Source organism: Pan troglodytes, chromosome 3, assembly GCF_028858775.2.
Source record: "Pan troglodytes isolate AG18354 chromosome 3, NHGRI_mPanTro3-v2.0_pri, whole genome shotgun sequence".
In the NCBI taxonomy this organism is placed as follows: Eukaryota; Metazoa; Chordata; class Mammalia; order Primates; family Hominidae; genus Pan; species Pan troglodytes.
In genome coordinates, this window is record NC_072401.2 from 113,959,409 (window position 1) to 113,978,103 (window position 18,695).

An 18,695-nucleotide genomic window follows, 5' to 3' on the forward strand; every position below is an offset into this window, starting at 1 on the left:
GTTAAAATGGTAAATGTTACATGTATTTCACCACACTATAACAAGTGATATCTGTTCAAAGTTGAAAAGTAGAAAGTATCAAATAAACAATAATTATAAATTTTAAAATAGTCATGATTCAACCACCAGGATGACTACTATTAATATTTAAAGTTTGAATGTCTTCTTATGTAAAATAGAAATAATAATAGTAGCTACATCAGAGGGTTGTTATGAAGTTTTAATAAAATAATCTATGTAAATGACTTAGCAATGGTCCTAACATGTAAGCACAATGAATGTTAGCTGTTATTACAGCTATTATTTGATAATTATTTGATAATTTTACACACATCACTATAATCTGCTTTTTTTTTTTTTTTTTTTTTTGAGATAGAGTCTCACTCTATTAGCCAGGCTGGAGTACAGTGGTATGATCATAGCTCACTGCAGCCTCAAACTTCCTGGGCTCAAGTGATCCTCCTGCCTCAGCTTCTGAAGTAGCTGGTAATACAGTTACATGTCACCACACCTGGATAATTAAAAAAAAAAAAAAATTCTTGCAAAGCCAAGGTCTCACTATGTTGTCCAGGCTGGTTTTGAACTCCTGAGCTCAAGAGATCCTCCTGCCTTGGCCTCCCAGAGTGTTGGGATTACAGGCATGAGCCATCATGCCTGACCTAATCTGCTGTTTTCAACCTAACGATATATTGGAAACATATTTTTATGTCCATAAAAAGACACATGATTTGTTATTTCTGAGCACTCTTTCATTGTAAGAAAATAAATGTAAATGCAAAGTTTAGCTACAATGCTGTTTATGTTAGAGAAAAACTGGAAACTGTCTACATATTCTGTGATCGAAGACAGAGCTTACAGCTGTAGAACTAAGAGCGCAGACAGACTAAGGAACTTATTCAGAATTACACAGAGGGAGCCACAACTCAAACCTGACCCTTTCATTGTAAATGTTATGCTCTTTCTCTTAAGGTAGGCTTTTTGATTATCAAGCCATTAACCATCAGTATCATTTAGATAAGAGGTTAGACAATGACTTTTTTGGGAGACAGAACTTTGTTCACCTGGAAGGAATTCTTGCTCTCCCCTCTATCAGTTGTCCCAGCAAAAGTACCTTTGTTCCAACAGATGTACCTCTTTTACTCTCAAACCATCATCTAGTCAGGAGCCCTATGCACACCAGATGTTTTGAATAAGTGGTGACCTTATCCTGGGAGACTCTTAGTCTTATCTTATTATTATGTTAGTTATTATCTTAATATTATCTTACACTTATTATTTATTTTATACTTATTAAATATACTTATTATTATCTTAGTCTTATTATCTTTGTCAAATTACTCTTCATAGGCTTAAAGTCCCCTTAATACTCAAAATATATTAATAACTTTTCCCTCTATTCATAAAAAGATTAAATGATACATTGTAGAAATTCTCAAGTAAATCTCACCATGACCGCTGTTGATCTTTCTTAGAGAGAGAAAAAAAATCACAACATAACAACAAATGGAACATAATGCTTGCAAAATTCCTTTGGCTAATCTTTGTTCAGAACTTACGTGTGTTTTTCCTGAAAAAGGGATTCAAGAAAGAAAACTTACATGAGGTTATTGTTTAATGTTGCTACCAAAGAAGAGAGAGTTACCTGCCCTTTCAACCTGGCTCGGAGGCATGTTACAGATGCTGGAGATAGCAACATTGAACAAAGGGTGAGCAGGTACACACACGACACACACACCTGTCCTCCTGGAGTTTACATTCTAATGAGGGAAGATAATGTAAATAAAATAAATTAGTAAGATAGTATGCTTCTTGGTGGTAAGTGTGAGAAAAATAAAGATAGCTGAGCATCAAATTAATGTATATCATAAATGGAACAAGGATTTAAAAATTATATATGTATTCACAACATGGTCTTTAACTGAATTAATATCTAAAAATAAACTATAAGCTTATAAAAGAAAAAAGATCATTTATTGACTTGGATCTCTCAGAGTCTTTGTATCGTATGGGGAAAATTAAACCTCGTTGCTAAAGATTGATACTTTTGGAACTTTTCATGAAGTTCAGTGACAGAGTAGTACATATCCAGTCCTTGGGGGAGGGGGGGGAAATGTTATTCTAAGTTGGCGCTAAGGGAACACTAGTTCATAGGAGAGAAGTACAAATCCAAACCACCATGCTTGGTGCTGGTTCCTTCAGATCTCACTACCTCTTCTCTGCTCTACAGCTCTCTGCTCTGAGGCCACCATCTCCCTCTTCAGTGCACCAGACCATCATGTTAATAAGAGCTGATTTGTAAATAGCGTCTCCCTCACTCCATCACAACCCCCCTTTGGCCAGGCTCCTACTTTCCTGCTCAATGGCACAGATGCGGCTTTGAGCTGAGGGGGAACCAGGCAGCTATTAGCAGCAAATCCAGTGAGGGAAATTAATGAAGGGGACAACTAATAAAAGACAGCTCAGGACAGCCAGACTAACTTGCTCTTGCTCCGAGCAGTAATTAACTTTTTTTTTTTTTTTTTTTTTTTTTTTTTAGCTCATGAAGGTAAATATGTCATCGACACTGGTCCAGTCTAACTCTTCTTTATTAAAAAAGAGAGCAGAGCTATTCATGGGGAGCTGAGACTTAATCTGTTTTCCCCCCAAGAAGAACAATTTTAAATTATTGTGTGATGTGTTTATAGGTCCATGATGTCCAAATCAAGAGACACCTTTAAAGATCAGGGAGAAATGAGGCAGTTGAAGGAATACAGCTCTCTGAACAAAAGAAATTGTCATCCCCTGCTTGGAAGCAGCTTAAAAGAGAGAAACCGTTTTCAAAAATTTACTTCTCCTCCCCACCTAAAATGATTGACCTGTGTTCAGTACAAGTGCTGAATGAAAAACAAAATTGAATCCAAGGCACATGGCAGGTCTTAGATGTCAGTGCTAAATATTAGCCTAGCTTGAGGGTCTTTTCAGTTGCCTCCTTCAAGCTTCCAGTTTTCATTTTTAAAGGCATAGTTATAAAAAGCAAGTTAAAATGTGGTTTCTCCAAGTATTTTTGAAAATTAATATGGACTCTCTGAAAAGCAAAATCTTTCTAAAAATATATCAAGATAAATCTGTTAGATTTTATCTAGAAGTGTTTCTAAAAGCAAACCTAGTGTACTTTATTTTTAAAAAGACATTGAAAAGTGAAGCTAGAATAGCGTTTGGAAATACCTGGTATAACCATAAACAGTTGTTTTAACCTTAGGCCTACTATACCAGGCTAAGAGACCTACTCATAGTTATATAGCCACTCAGTAACAGAAAGGACTCTAACCACTTAGTCCAATGCTCTGGCTTCTTCAAAATGAAAAAACCCCATCACATACTCTAAGTTTGTAAGCTAATTATAGTACTTCAATTTAATGTGTAGTTTAATCACATTGTCCTTTTAAGCTTGGGTACAACAGGATCAAATTGTACATCACAGTGAATTTTATCCATGGGCTCAGGAATCAATCTACTCTTCAAACTGGCCTCCAGACCCATTGAACTACCTCTGGCCCATTCTGGAAAAAGATGGGGCAAAAAACATATTTACCTTCAGGACTCTGTCAAACCATCTACTCTGTCAAGATGGCTTCATTCAGGAGGAGTAGGTACCCAGATAATGGGTGCTCTCTTACAAAATTGATCGCAATTTTGCATCAGTCAATAACACTATGCAAAGGAGAGTACAGCTCCATTTTGTTAATTATTTCCCGAAAGGTAGCAGAAGAACTAGTTGTTGTGAGTGATAGAACTTTATACATGCTTACTTCTATAACAGTGTGGACAATTCAAATTAAAGTTAATTAAACTGAGATAGAGAAAAATGAGGGCAGGGGTCCTACATGCTTTAAAAATAAATATGAACAGTATTTGCCAGGAGCTGGAGGGAAGAAGAAATGAGAGTTGTTGTTTAATGAGTATAGAATTTCAGTTTTGCAGGATGAAAAAGTTCTGAAGATTTGTTGCACAGCAATATGAATATACTTTACACTACTAAGCTGTACACTTAAAATGGTTAAGATGGTTTTTTAAAATCACTTTTGGAACAGCTGAAGATTTTAAGGCATTAAAACATTCTTACATGGCCCAAAATAAAAATAAAAATGACTTTTAAAATAACAGAATCTTCAAATTCTTCAAAGTTGGGCTATCAAGTTTTAGTCAATGTATAAGACTTTTTTTTAATTTTGTTGCTGCAAATAAGTTATATACTCCCTGAATAAATACACAACCATATTAATCAGGGTAGGCTAAATTATGATGCAATAACAACCAACCACCAAATCTAAGTGGCTCAACTCACAAGTTTTTCTCTCTCATACAACATCCACTGTGAGTTTAGGCGACTCATAAGGACCACTGTTCTTTATGTGGTCACTCAGGAGCCCAACTAGCTTTGATATTTTGGCCTTACTATCTTAAGGCAAGAGGAAGATAGAGACAAGAGATGGAGGCTCGCTCAGTTATAAATGGTCTGAGCATGCCCAGAAGGATTAGAGAATCAGATATGGCAAAGACTAGAAACATCCTCCACAATATCCAGCAGTAGTGTTTTGTCAGGTGAAACACAATTAACTGAATATCATGGAATGAAAGGAAATAGCAAGCTTTCTTTCATTTTGTTTATTTATTTATTTATTTTTATTTTGAGAAATGTTCTCACTCTGTCACCCAGGCTGGAGTGCAGTGGTGCGATTACAGTTCACTGCAGCCTTGACTTCCTGAGCTCAAGCAATCCTGCCACCTCAACCACCTGAAGAGTTGGGACTACAGGCATACACCACCATGCTGGCTAATTTTTAATTTTTTTAGAGAGTTGAGGTCTCCCTAAATTGCCCAGGCTGGTCTCAAACTCCTCAAGCAATCCTCCCACCTCAGCCTCCCAAAGTGCTGGGATTACAGGTATGAGCCACCACACCAGACCTCTTCAAGCTTTAAATAAGAGTCTAAAAATAGTGCAAAAGAAATTGTGTTTCCTGGAACTTGTAAAAATATTGCCTATTGTGTAGGGGAGAGCACTGTAGGACAAGAAATAATTCTACTTAAACAGTAATATAGTGCAAAAGGACAACGAAGTGAATAATCCGATGGCTATGAATGTTACCAGATTCTGTGAGATGCCAGTGAGACACTGCATGGTGTAATCATTGTTGCCTTGTTTAATGTTGCCTTGAGACTTGTAATCCTTTCCAATTTGCTAACAAAATTTCTAGAATTTGAAAGTGTGTCATGAATACAAAAGGGTGGAGAAGCTCAATATTTATGAATACTCTCTTTCTAGTCCCTTACCAAAAATATGGTAACATTAGAATCAAAATGCCCTTGGGGAGAGTTTCACTCACTTTGCTGGGGTAGGGGGAAAAAAGGGTATTGAAGAAAATTGAACCTTTGACTTTTTTCCTTAGAAAGTTCAAGAAGGAGGCCGGGCACCACAGCTCATGCCTGTAATCCCAGCACTTTGGGAGGCTGAGGTGGGCGAATCACTTGAGGCCAGGAGTTTGAGACCAGCCTTGGCTAACATGGTGAAACCCCATCTACTAAAAATACAAAAATTAGCCAGGTGTGGTGGCATGTGCCTGTAATCCCACATACATGGAAAGGTGAGGCATAAGAATCCCTTGAACCTGGGAAGTGGAGACTGCAGTGAACCAAGATCGTGTCGCTGCACTCCAGCCTTGGCGACTCCATCTCAAAGAAAAAAAGAAGTGGGCTGGAGCAGTAGCCATGCCTATAATCCCAGCACTTTGGGAAGCTGAAGTGGGAGGGTCGCTTGAGCCCACTGGGAAACATAGGAGAGGCCTCATCTCTATGAAAAATTTTTAAAAGATTAGCTAGGCGTGGCGGTGTATGCCTGAAGTCCCAGCTACTCAGGAGGCTAACATGGAAGAATCGCTTGAGCCCAGGAGACGGAGGCTACAGTGACCCAGGATTGTGCCACTACCCTCTAACCTGGGTGACAGAGTGACATCCTGTCTCAAAAAAAAGATAAAAAAGAAAAAAAGAAATAAGCAGAGGCAGCAATTACCTGGTTACCGGGAGAACTATATCCAGTCATTGGCACCACAAATATTTTCTCCAATCTGCTTTGTAAGGTATTATGGTAATTACCACACCATGCATGTGTTATGAAAGTGTAGGCAAGATACAGAGTAATGTGGAGGTGAGGAGGGTACAACTGGCCAGTGCCTTCATCAGTTCAGCTTCACCTCCTATAGTTCAAAACAAAATGGTTCTGAAAACTCTCAGACATTTAGAAAACTCTCCCCAGTGTAGAACAGAAAAGCCTGAGATGCCGGCTACTCAAGGAGAACTGAACCCCCTTAAAAATTGTTTGCTCACAGAATAATAATTGAAAATGTCAGATGGAGTCTCCTACATCTACTGAAAATTATAGCAAGGAGTTTCTATTGCAGATACCATGAAAAACTCTACTGGACGTGTTTGCCCGTGCACATGCCCAATGTCACACAGAGATATAGTCCAAAATCATCTCCTAATTCAAGAGAAACACTGGATGTGAACTCAGGACTTCTGAGTTCTTTACTGTTTTTCCAGCAAAATTATGTTTTTTTCTCGTCTGCTTCCAAGCTGTTGCCATGGTAATTTTGAGGGTTAGGGGAAATATTATTAACTTAGATAGGATTTTTTTTAACTTTTTTTTTTTTTTTGAGATGGAGTTTTCACTCTTGTTGCCCAGGCTGGAGTGCAGTGGTGCGATTTCAGCTCACTGCAACCTCAGCTTCCTGGATTCAAGTGATTCTTCTGCCTCAGCCTCCTGAGTAGCTGGGATTACAGGTGCGGGCCACCACGCCTGGCTAATTTTTGTATTTTTTTATTAGAGACCGGGTTTCACCATGTTGGCCAGGCTGGTCTTGAACTCCTGACCTCAGATGATCCGCTTGCCTCGGCCTCCCAAAGTGCTGGGATTACAGGTGTGAGCCTCTGCGCCCGGCCCTTATTTATTTATTTTGAGATAGGGTCTCACTCTGTCGCCAAGGCTGGAGTCCAGTGGTGCGATCTCGTCTCACTGCAACCTCTGCCTCCAGGGTTTAAGCAATTCTCCTGCCTCAGCCTCCTGAGTAGCTGGGATTACAGGTTTCGCCACCAGCTGGCTAATTTTTGTATTTTTATTAGAGAGGGGTTTCAACATGTTGCCCAAGCTGGTCTCGAACTACCAGCCTCAAGTGATCCTCCCGCTTCAGCCTCCCAAAGTTCTGGGATTACAGACGTTAGCCACCACGTCTGGTCTAGATAGGTTTGATTTTTAAAAACACCTTTTTGATCACAGTCTATGCACTGTGATATGAAAAAAAAGTATTAATACAATGATTATCTGAAATTTACAGCTAGTCTTTCCTTTAGTTTCACAGGTATGTTCAACGTTTTATCTCACTTGAGTTCTTTCCCAAGATTATCTGGAAAGTAAGGCAAAAATAAATAAATCATATTGAATCAATCTTCCTCATATTGAATCAACCTTCTTGTATTGGTTTATATATGATGTTTCAGTAGATGTAAAATTTGAAAAAAAAAACAAGATTAAACTAAACTTATCTCAGAATCCTTCGTGTTTGATTACTTCAATGCATAGCAAGATTTATGTACTGCAAAAAAAAAAAAAAAAAAAGGAAAGAAAGCAATGGCAAGCCTGTGGGGTTACTCTTTTGTCGCACTGGCACTAGTTTGGCTTCTTTCGGCTATTCTTATGCCAAGGAGGCAATAAACCCCCTTGAGAGTCATAGAGCTGCCCGCGGAGCCCTGACCATGCGGAGAAGCTTTTATGCCAACATACAATACACAAAGGGATCATAAACACGTTTGAAAAGGAAGATGACCTCTTTGTCACTTGGCATTAGGCTTTATTGCAAGCTGCTGCCATGGAAACCAGCCCCCAGCTCTCTCCATATTTTAAGGCTTCCTGTTTCCATTTTACATGGACTTCAGCACCTTTATTTAATCCTTTCTACATCAAATAAGATAGGTGAAAGGTTTTGGTTCTTTGCTCCATTGTTTAACGTCTCCACGTATGCCTTTAGTTATGTAGCAAAAAGGACTGTAAGTGGAATCGACGATTTGAGTGCAGATGGAAACAAAGAGAAGGTGATAATGGAATTAATAGAAAGAAATGGAGACAAACATTGGTGACACAACCTGCTGTACAATTCGACAAGATCTATCAGAGAAGATATACACTCCGTATTGAATATTTAAAAAGCCAGCTGCAGTCCAAACAGGCTACTCTAGATGTGTCCTTTGGAAATAACTTTAACATGTTGCCTCTTGATTTCTTGCATGGCTGGACTTCCATGTGCAGTAAGTAGAGTCTGCCAGGTAACACGAATCTAAACAGCTGCCCCCAAAGTCGAGCCTTAAAAATATGTTTCCATTGGGAGGAACTGTGGATCCTGGGTTCTTTTATTTCCTAAGAAATATGTAACTTTTGTTTTGTAAGAAAGTGAATATGCAGAAAACCGAATGCTTATATAGTTACAGCCTTGAAAAGTAAAAGCAAAGATAACCAAGTAAAAAGAGAATTGACGATGAGCTAACTACCGCTGAAGCTCTGCGATCCAAAAGCTGCTGGGACATCTGAAGAATGGCCTGGGGTCAGTTCGGTGAGATGCGGGGCTGAGGAGGAGAAGGAGTGGGACCGTGGGCGTGCAGGTGTTTCAAGGATCCTCCTCCTTTCCCCCTTCCATCTCTGATTCCATCTCCAATTTGGATCCCGGGAGGCCGAGCATCTCTCACGCGGTTGACACCTCTCCAGGCTGGAGCGCGAAGCCGGCGCCTGCCCGGGTGATCAGGGAGGCCTGGCCTTTCACGCAGTGTTCTCAGTCAGTAATCCAAGTTGGCATTTCCCCCTTCGCGCTCTGAGCAGCTGGAGAAGCAGAGAATGCTAGCGAAAGCAGACAGAACCACCCCTGTCTCCCCTCCCCCGACCCTGGCACCGAGAGGGGGAAAAAAGTCGTTTGTTGTAACGCACACACCATCAGGATTCTTCCCCATTCCATCCTCCCGACTCACGCCACCTTGCAGGGAAATAATAGGTCCGGCCACACTGGCTTTCGCGTTCTGCTTTCCGGATGACTGAATTTCTTTGCTCGCCTCTCCTGTCGGGACCATCTGAAACTGCCTCCAAGCTGCGTTCCCAGGGAACCCCCCAACCCCCACTCATTCCACTTGGGGACTAAAGAGCGACTCACTTCAACGTCCTCCATAAGATGAACCCCATCCCGGCTGGAAAAATCAAACTGGGGAAGGAAAAACGCGTTGGGGGCAAGGAGAACCGCTCCTGCAGACCTGGCCCCTCCTTGGCCCCAGGGGACCCCTGCCGATGCCCACTCGGTGCCACGTGGGGCGGCCCCAAGGGAGATGCACCATCCCCCAAACCAAGCGCTTTGGAAAAGAAACTGCAGAGAATAATAAGAAGCATGGGGGGGCGGGGTGCGGGGTGTGTCCGTGGAGTGATGAGAAAGCTGGTCTTTCATCCCTCCTTTTTTGGACATTCCTTAAGTTTAATCATTAAAGTGGTCTTTAAAAAAGAAGGCAGCAGCTTAACGCTGCTATTTCTGACAATCTGCCCCACACACTGTCAGCGAAGTGAAAGATCTGGATCTAGCTTTGTTGCTTCGCTACCAATAGCAGACTTGGGGAGACCAAACCTCCGATTTCTGGCCACATCAAAGCACTGATTATGCAAATACCCATTTTTTTTTAAGAATAAAAGAAAATGGAGGGGGAATTATTTATCACACAATGAACCCCCTGCCAGGGCAGGAAACAATAGATCAGACCAGATAGCCCTTCTAGCCCCAGGCTGGGGGAGCGAGAAAGGGGGGTATTGGAGCCCTCACGTTTTATTGGTCTAACCTAATTTCACTAATTCTCTTTTCACACATTTCTTTTGCAGATTCGGAGGCCGGGACTTTCACGCTCCCGGGAGCGCACTGCATTGGCGCGATTCAAGAGCTGCCCGCTTTATTTAATTAATACATTCAAAGCTCGCTTGGGAGCCCGAGGGGGCTCGGGGGAGACCGAGGCTGGCGGTGAGGAGGAGGCGCTTTTAACCGGTTCCAGGTGTCGGTGCCCAGAAGTCACAACCAGCTCAGGGGTGTGCAATGCAGGGGGGTGTACCCAGCGGGTGGGGGCGCCGCAGCTCCCAGCCTCGCCCTCAAGCCCGGCCCTTTAGCAGCCTGTGACCCAGACTGGCGGCTGGGCAGCTGAAGCCGGCCTTGGGTCTAAACGCCCTTCCTGGGCCATCGGACTAGGCTTTGGGAAGTGCCGAATGGGCCCTTCCTCCCTCCTGGCCAAAGCCGCCCAGGGCCTTCGCCTCAGCTGGGACACCAGGAGCGCCCATCCGGCTCTGGTCCGGGTGCTGCGGGCCCGGGAAGCCTCAGCCCCTCCTCCTGCCTCCGGCTGAGCCTAGGTCCGGCTCCCGTGGCGGGCCCAGCGGTTAGCAGTCCGCCTCTCTACTTTTTTTTTCTCCTTCTTGGCACTCAGATGGATGTATTTAAAATCTAGTGAAGGAAAAATGAGCCGTAACAAGGCCTGAGCACTTTAGAACAAATAAATACAGCCAATCCCGGAACGCCGGCCGCGCTAAAGCGACGCTCCAATGAGAACAGGACCCACCTTCGCGCCTCTCCGCACTTAGGCAAACGCGCCGCAGCGCGCTAGCTGGCGTTGGAAAGATCTAGAAACACTGAGAGTCTGTGTCTGTCACCGGAAGAAAATCTCCACAGCGTTGTTTGAAGTGTCTCTCATCAGAGCCACCAGAAATAAAATGGCGTGGCTCCGAGGCCTGCAAACCTACTTGGTGCACACAGATGCAGCCCATCACAGCGAGGTCACAATGTCCGGAGGGAAATGAATAAAATGGAAATACTACCTTGTTGCCTACTGCAGAAGCAGCGGCTTTGACCCTCTAATTGTACTCATTCCTACTAGGAAGGGACGAGAACGACTGGGCCTCAGGCCACGGGCTGTGAAGGTTGCAACGGATTAGGGGAGAGAATCTCGGCGCTGAGGCAGTCAGAACATCATTCTTACCCGCTTAAGATGATTAGATGCCATACAAAATAATTGCGCCAATTTAGTTTAAAATAAGGTGTGTTCTAGATGGGGAAGGGAAAGCCTGAGTGTGAATTGCAAATGGTAGATGAAAGCCCGGGCACTTAGGATATATCTGCTTGTGTGTAATGGGGACCTGCAAGCTCCAGCTTTGAGAACTTGAACAAGACTCTGGACCTGGAAGAAGTGTGTAGAGTCTGCTAGGTCAAGAGTGAAGTCTGTATTAGCTGTATTAGCTGTATTAGTCTTGCTCAGAGCTAGGATTATTGAATCATCTATCCATCCCTGCCTCTACACCTTAGCCATTAGGGTCATCTTTTTATGGGATGGCTTCACCAATTGAGAAGGTTTCCCATAGTCGGAGGAGTAGCTGCATCTGAGATTTTGTCATGAACTATTTCTTTAGCAAGTTTCCAAAAGAAGCACCATGTATCATCAAATGTATCACCAGAAGAAGCATTGTTCAGCACCAAAACTGGTGTTTTCAAACTATCATATTACAATTCCTTTGCTTGCTGGCTTGGCTTTTTAAACATTAGAAACATAAATGTGAATATAAGAGAAATATCACTTTCTCCCCATGTCAGATAATCAAAGAGCAGCTAAGAGTAACACAGTCTTTAAATTAAAAGGGATTTACCAAAAGGTATCTCATGCTTGGCTATAAAAAATGAAACAAAAACCCTGAGTTAGTTCTTCCTTTGATTAAAATGGAGTTATTAGAGAGGAGTAGTTTCAGATAGACACCTCAGGAGAAATTATTATTGCATTGTGCAGAAGAGTGGAGTATTTAGCCCAAACCAGATGCAGGTAAGACATTCATGGGGAGGTGGGTGCTGTGAACGACCAAGTTTTAATGTGATATTTTTTAGCTTGTGTTGTCATAGACACTCTTCCCCAAGGGGATTAAGCATAGAATGTGGTCAACCTTCATTTGGTCATTTTTGACCCAAAGCCAATCAAAGGTCATTCATTTCTGCTTTGGAGATTGAGGTGCAAGTTAAACCATTTTTGCTTTCTCTTTGAAGAAGTTTTGACTATGTAATTACTTCAAATATTGGGAAAGCAGAGCTATTTCTTTATATATTTTCAATTCCAGTTCACTCTAAATATCTGCTTTATTCTGGGAGTCTGCTTTTAAAAGCAACTAGCTTGTTAAAATGCCTAATAGGAAATCTGCTTCTAATAATGAATTTATACGTACAACATGTTACATCACAGATGTTAGAGCTGGAAAGGGAGCACCCTTGGAGGTCATGTCCAATCCCTTCAGTTTACAGATGAGAATTGAAGCCAAACGAGTTGCACAAAAAACAAATTTCTACACACTCCACCAAGAAATTCCAACTTCACTTTTTTTCAAATCAAGGTTTTCTGAACTTTGGAGCTTATCATGACTTAATTATCATTTAAATTCTTCTCCCCTTTTTTGCTTATCTTGTTTGCTCAGAAATTTATTTCTTAGAAATAAATTGTGTGTTTATCTTAAAAATAGAGAGTTACACTCTTATTTTCAATATTAGTGTCTCAAATATGATTCAGCTTTTTGTGATTTCTTAGTGATATTCTACACAAAGCATTGCCAAAAATACAAGTACTATATTCAATTTGACATGGGAAGAATTTCAAAAAAACACAACTCATTTGGCATCTAAAAATCACATAAGCAAGAAAAAGGTAGAATACAACACACAAACTTATGAAAATTAGATAGTTTATTTATAGTTTAATCACAAGAACAACTTTCTTGTTCTTCAAGATGTAAATACATACTAGAATAAACTCTGTAGAATATACAAAAAATACATATTTTCCCATGAAAAATTTCTTTATAATAAATAGAAGGGAACACGTGTGTGGCTGATCCGGATAATGCTCCGTGTCTGCTTAGGTTTTCAGACTGTTGATTTATTTTTAATCTCTTGAAAGAATGGGGGAGTTCCTTCTCCCCTAAAAGGTCGAGATAAATAATGCATGAAGCAATCCTCCCTCCTGATTTTTCCCTTTTCCTCCGCATTTTTCCTTTTGATAGAGAGTTCAGCCTAAATTTCCACGCTTGCATTCAATCATTACAAAGCCTACAAATTATACAATGACTTCTAACCTGCCCCTCTAACAAAACAAGTTTTTTTCCCCTTATAAATCATAAGAGACAGATGGCAAAATGGGGAAGAAAAAGGAAAGAGAAGGACAGGACAATAGGCATTGTGACGAATCTGGGAAACAGAACAAAGTGCACATCAGAGAGGGAAGTTTGGTTTGACAGGTGAAATTCCCACAGCCTGCAGACAGCAATGGGAATAAAGCAGATGCCAGCCATTGCAAATCTGTGGATAATATTATTACCAGCAAAATCATTCAGATGCTAAGATACATTTCTTTCTACTCGACATTAACATCTCTATGTAGAAGCAAAGGTGAAGAGATCACAGGAACCAGTTGCATTCCCCCTGTGAGATTCACACGAACTGCACCAAGTCCTTCGGCGTTAAAGAGAAAGAGGAGGAGCGTCAGTCCGCTCTGCAAACTCTTTAGATATGCCACCATCATCTCTTCCCAGGGTCTTTTTCGTCTCAAGAAGCGCCCCCAAAACGCCACCCTTGGCTTTGACAATAAGCTCCATCACACCTTCAATAAATCAGAGCCCGTCTGAATGAAGGATACCCAAAGCCAAGAAATGCAAGAAACAACCGAGGAATCAAAAAGGCTACACCTGCCCTGTGAAATGAGATGGTTTCCAGGGCGTGGAAAGGAGGGGCAGGGGAAGGGAGGAGGGCTCGACTGGGGACACGAAAGGGAACCCACTAAGGCCTGGCGTGGGTAGCAGAAATGGCAGCTCTAGATACAATCCCTGGCTATGGGGAGGTGAGGTGCATAGCGGTGCTTGTCGGGAGGTGGGGGCTGCCAATAGTCCATGTCTGACCCGGCCGGGCTGGCGGGCGATAAAGTGCAGCTGTAGGGGGAGGTGGAGTTGGAGGACACGGAGGAGGACGGCGCGGGGCTGTTGGTGCAACTCCACGTGGAGGCGGGCGAGGGGCTGTCTCCGCTGCTGCTCAGGGCGGCGCTGGCGCCTCCCGGGCTCAGCAACACTGCCTCGGAGAAGAGCGCCCCCGGCAGGCCCCCGCCGCCGCCCCCGCAGTGATCCGCCAGGCGCAGGGTCTCGGTGAGCGCCCAGATGTAGTTGTGGGCGAAGCGCAGGGTCTCGATCTTGGTGAGCTTGGCGTCCTCGGGGAACGTGGGGAGCACCTCGCGCAGCGCGTCCAGTGCCGCGTTGAGGTTGTGCATGCGGTTTCGCTCGCGGTTGTTGGCCTTCAGTCTACGGGTCTTCTTGATGCGCTGCACCGTCTCGGCCGTCTTGGCGCCTCGGGAGACGGCCCGCGCCCGGGAAGGGCGCCGTTTGCAATCGTGTACCAGACCCAGCAGCCGTGCGGGCCGGCAGCCCTCCGCACCCGCAGCCACGCCGCCCCGCGCCCCCTGCCCGGCCTCAGCCCCGCGCTGCCGACGCGCCCCGCCTGACGCGCCCGGCTCCTCCTCCTCTTCTTCGTCGGCGCTGGATGACAGCGGGGTCAGGGCCGCCAAGGCGGGGGAGGCCGATCCGAGCAGCACTAACACGTCCTCTTCCTCCTTCAACTCCAAGGTCTCGGATTTGACGAACATCCTACCGAAGAGAGAGAGGAAGGGGAAAAAGGCAGTGAGGTGTAAGGAAAGAAACAGAGGCGCGATCTTCGTGTCACAGGGGCGTGCTCCGGCGCGCACCCGAGAAGACCAGCTCCGAATGGCGCGGAGCAGGAAGGCGAAGGAAGAAACCCAGGCAGTGCTAACCAAGGTCAGGAGCGCCGCTAGCGCTCGCTGTGACCCTGCCGCCAGTCAGCCGGGTCCTGCCCTCCGCGGGCCGTCCTGCGTTCCCTCCCCGAGAAGGGAATGCGGCCTCCGCGACAAAGATTCTGCGCGGAGCAGAGGGCGTGCGGGTGTGGTTGGACTGAGTGCGGGGAAACCACCTGCGTAGTTGGAAGCGGTGGCTCGAATACTTACTTAGTTGGCTCTAACTGTGCCTCAGCGTTGCTGTGACTTTGGCGTGTGCCGGGAATCTCCGCGCAGCTGCGAGCGCAGCGCCGCGTCCTTCGCGCGGCGTGAAAGCTGCAAGCCCGGCGCTACTGTGGCGCAGCTCCGCGGGGGACCTCTGCGACCGGCGAGTTTGCCAAGAGCCCCGGCGGCGGCGGCGGCGGCCCGCCCGGGTCTCGTGTGTTGTGGTGGTGGTGCGTGTCTGTCTGTCAGTCAGTCCCTGGCCGTGCGGCTCCTGGCACGCGACTCCCAGGCACTCCAGTTAAAGCGAAGCTGCTTGTGGTTCAGTGGCTGCGTGTCTGGCACACGACTCTCCTTAAAACCCCTTATATACCACCAAGAAAACAATCAGATCTGCCCCGGGCCCCCTCCTTCCCCGCCACCGCCTCCTCCTCCTGTCAGTCCTGCCCCCCTTCTCCCCCGCTTTTCCCTCCTCTGGCTTATTCTTTTCATTGCATTATCATCATTCATTTCTTTCTCTTTCTTCACCGCCTTTCCCCCTCCCTTGGCCCTGCCATCCATCCTCCTCCTCCTCCCACCACCCCCGCCTCTCTTTTCCCCCTTTATCTAATCAGCATAAAATGGTTCTAAAGCTCCTGTTGGAGCTCCGGGCTGCGGCCGGAGCTGGCGAAGCCGCAGCGGCCGCAGAAGCTCAAGCTGCGGCTGTTGTCGCCGCCGCTGTCCATTGTGATTGGTGGCTCGCGCTCGGCTGGAGCGTGCCGCTAATTTATTAATGAATGGAGGTCGCGAGGCGCAGCTGGCCAATCAGGGCGCCCTGGACTCCGGGAGGCCTGCGAGCCACGCGCACCGGAGCCCGCTCCCTTTCAGCAGCTCATTAGGGGCCCGAGCGCTGGGGGCGGATGGGGGGACCCGTGCTACCGCCCCCGCCTTCGTCCTCGCTGCCGCCGAGGCTCCCCCCGCCCGGCGCGCGCGCAGGCACCGCACCCGGCGCTGCCGGCCCTCCTAACTCCCGGGTGATGGGAACTAGGAATTAGTTAATGGGGGTCAGAATCCCGGGGAAAGCAGTTAGCCCTGTGGTGCTGCCGGGCGTCTCTTGGCAAAGCCTCTTAGGGGTTGTATCAAATAGTAAACGATTTTAAAATTGATTCATTTGGTTAGGGGAGGAGAATGGCGTGGATGGAGAGATGTGGACACCTCGTGAACAAGTGTGTTTGGGGTCCGTCGAAACGGCGTGGGAGAGTGAAGGGAGAGGACACTGGGGATTCAAACAGGCGTCTCTTGGGAGGGGAGGTCGGATAGGGGAGCAGTTGATGAGCTTTCAGAGGATGTGAGAATGAAATCACTCACATGTTAGAGCTGAAAGGATCCCCCTCATTTTACATACAGGAAACTGAGGCTCCGGGCACTGATGCAGGTTTTGCTGGGGTTAACCCAGTTTATAGCCTGGAGGGACAGCAAGGAGGCTTCCTGCGTGGGTGGCAGCGAACCGAGCGGGAGGAGCGGCAGAGCTGCTGCTCCTGCAAGCAAATGCGCTGCGCTGACATTTCTGTGACCTCTGCTCCGCGCTGGGGGGCGTTGTAGGGACAAGGGGCCCATCTTCCCAATTCTGCTTTTCAATGACAAAAAAGAGCTGAAGGGCTACTGGACCTCGGGGGAAACTTGTTCTGAATTGCTCGTTAGCCCTCCCCACTTTCCCCACGTTCATGCCCACCCTCTTGTCGACATGGGGATGGATCCGGACTTCAGTAGACCGGAGTGGCGTCCCTTGAGATCCCCTTTGCAAATTAACTTTAGGCAAGGCACAGTTGGAGTGTTAGGAGTGGAAGAGTAGAAGGGAAAGAGAATGCTGTCTTCTGGTTTCTGTCTCCCTCAGTTTGTAGGACTTAGAAACAAGCTGTATTCCAAAGACGGGGTGGTTAAATTAGCTGTTAGTATTTTGGCATGGCTTTAATTTGTTTAATGTTTTCTTCAGGGAGGTAACAAGGAGGATTGGAAGGCACAAAGTAAAGAAAATGAAAATTAGAAACTTGTGAAAAGGAGCATTACCCATTGCAGTTCTTCAAACTTCAGACTTCCTTCTGTCTTGGAATTATTTGAAAACTATCATGATTTCCACTTTGCTCTTTGATGTTTGTGTTTTCATATTCTCCCTTTTTAAAGCAAATTCCCAAAATATAAAAGCATCATTTGCCAGTTTCCTCCTCGATTATTTTAGAACAGCTAAATTTCATGTGTTAGAAGTGCAGAAATGAAAATGAAAGAAGAAAAGAGAGACACTTTCAATGTTTCTAGCACACAGCACCTGCCTCTCACATATCTTTGGGTTTCTGTCTATCATGAACCTGCAGAATCAGAACTTCATAAAAAGTTTGACCAAGCAAAAATTATGCTAGAAGTGCTTACCTTTGCTGCTGTACACATGAGCGTTAATTTATAGGCAATTATCACTGATACGAAACAAGAAAATACTCTTCTCATAGTCCCCCTAAAAGAAAACACTCTTCTCATAGTCCCCCTAAAAGAAAACCTGCCAAGGATGTGGATGTGTCCAGTCCAGTAGGGACTGAAGGAACATGTGGGAGCAGACACAGAATTTGTTTGTAAATTTGAATAAAATATAAGGACAAGGAAGCTAGGTTCTGAGGAAATGATCAAGACTTTTAAAAACAAATACCTGAATGATAGGAGGAACCTTGGTTTTTCAGTCTTTAGATATCTATATCGCTTCACAGGAGTTGCCTGCAAAGAAATACAAGCCAAAATAGATTAATGTAATGAAAACAAAGGAAAATTTATTTTAGTGTCAGTGGAGATACCTGTCTTTGGACACGTTGCTTTAAACTTTTGGTTTAGCTAGGAAGTGCTGGGTTGATTTAATGATAAAATATATTTGGGGGAAGAACAGAATTGGAATCCAGTTAAGTAGAAGTAGAGACTTAAAGGGAAACTTGGTGAGCCTCATATAACCCCAAATAACAATGAGATCAAGCTGGGTTTGATGCTTAGTGCCAGTGAAACACACAATGGATTTCTTTAGTTGATTGTTAACAGTATTTGGACATCTGACTCTCCAGTTTTTTTATTCTCCCAGGATTTTATGTTTTTATGACTCACTGAAAGGGCACATGTTTTCCTGTGACAAAATCCAAACCTTCTATACTGTCTGTGAGTGATAAGTTAATAATGCATATTTAAGTATATCCTACACAGATGCTTAGTAATGGTAAAATTGTATTAAGGTAAACTACACACTTCCTATTCTGGAAGTTTCCTGCAAAAGGAAAAACTATTCCAACAATGTCAAGAAACTTAGGATTATGTACATATTCAAACATTGCTATAAATCAATTTCTAATCACTAAACGTAAAGCCATCATCGGGTTTATAGAATTTTATTTTTTTTAATGAGGGCTTCTTTGGGCATATGCAGTGATGTATGTCTGATTACTATAAAAAGTACATCTGTAAATGAGAACACGTGGACACAGGGAGGGGAACATCACATACTGGGGCCTGCGGGGGTGGGGGGAAGAGGGCTGGGGGACAAGGGGAGGGAGAGCATTAGGACCAATACCTAATGC

At 44.6% G+C, this 18,695-nt stretch overlaps 1 protein-coding gene and 1 long non-coding RNA gene across 2 annotated transcripts; one reads left to right on the forward strand and one right to left on the reverse strand.

Moving 5' to 3' along the window:
* Positions 1 to 12,788: 12,788 nt before the first annotated feature.
* Positions 12,789 to 15,515, reverse strand: NEUROG2 (neurogenin 2). The gene is made up of 2 exons (XM_001142826.8): positions 15,124 to 15,515; positions 12,789 to 14,749 (listed from the first exon to the last, which is right to left on the reverse strand). Exon 2 carries the CDS (start codon positions 14,746 to 14,748, stop codon positions 13,930 to 13,932), a length of 819 nt encoding a protein of 272 aa, XP_001142826.2. The 5' UTR covers position 14,749; positions 15,124 to 15,515; the 3' UTR covers positions 12,789 to 13,929.
* Positions 15,516 to 15,893: 378 nt separating this feature from the next.
* On the forward strand, positions 15,894 to 17,307 carry LOC107974373 (uncharacterized). Its single transcript, XR_001717086.4, has 2 exons — positions 15,894 to 16,319; positions 17,087 to 17,307. It is a non-coding gene; the product is annotated as an uncharacterized LOC107974373 (long non-coding RNA).
* Positions 17,308 to 18,695: the final 1,388 nt, after the last annotated feature.

Excerpts from the sequence above, each read along its gene's own strand:
- NEUROG2 (XM_001142826.8), bottom strand. The coding sequence starts at position 14,748 with ATGTTCGTCAAATCCGAGACCTTGGAGTTGAAGGAGGAAGAGGACGTG.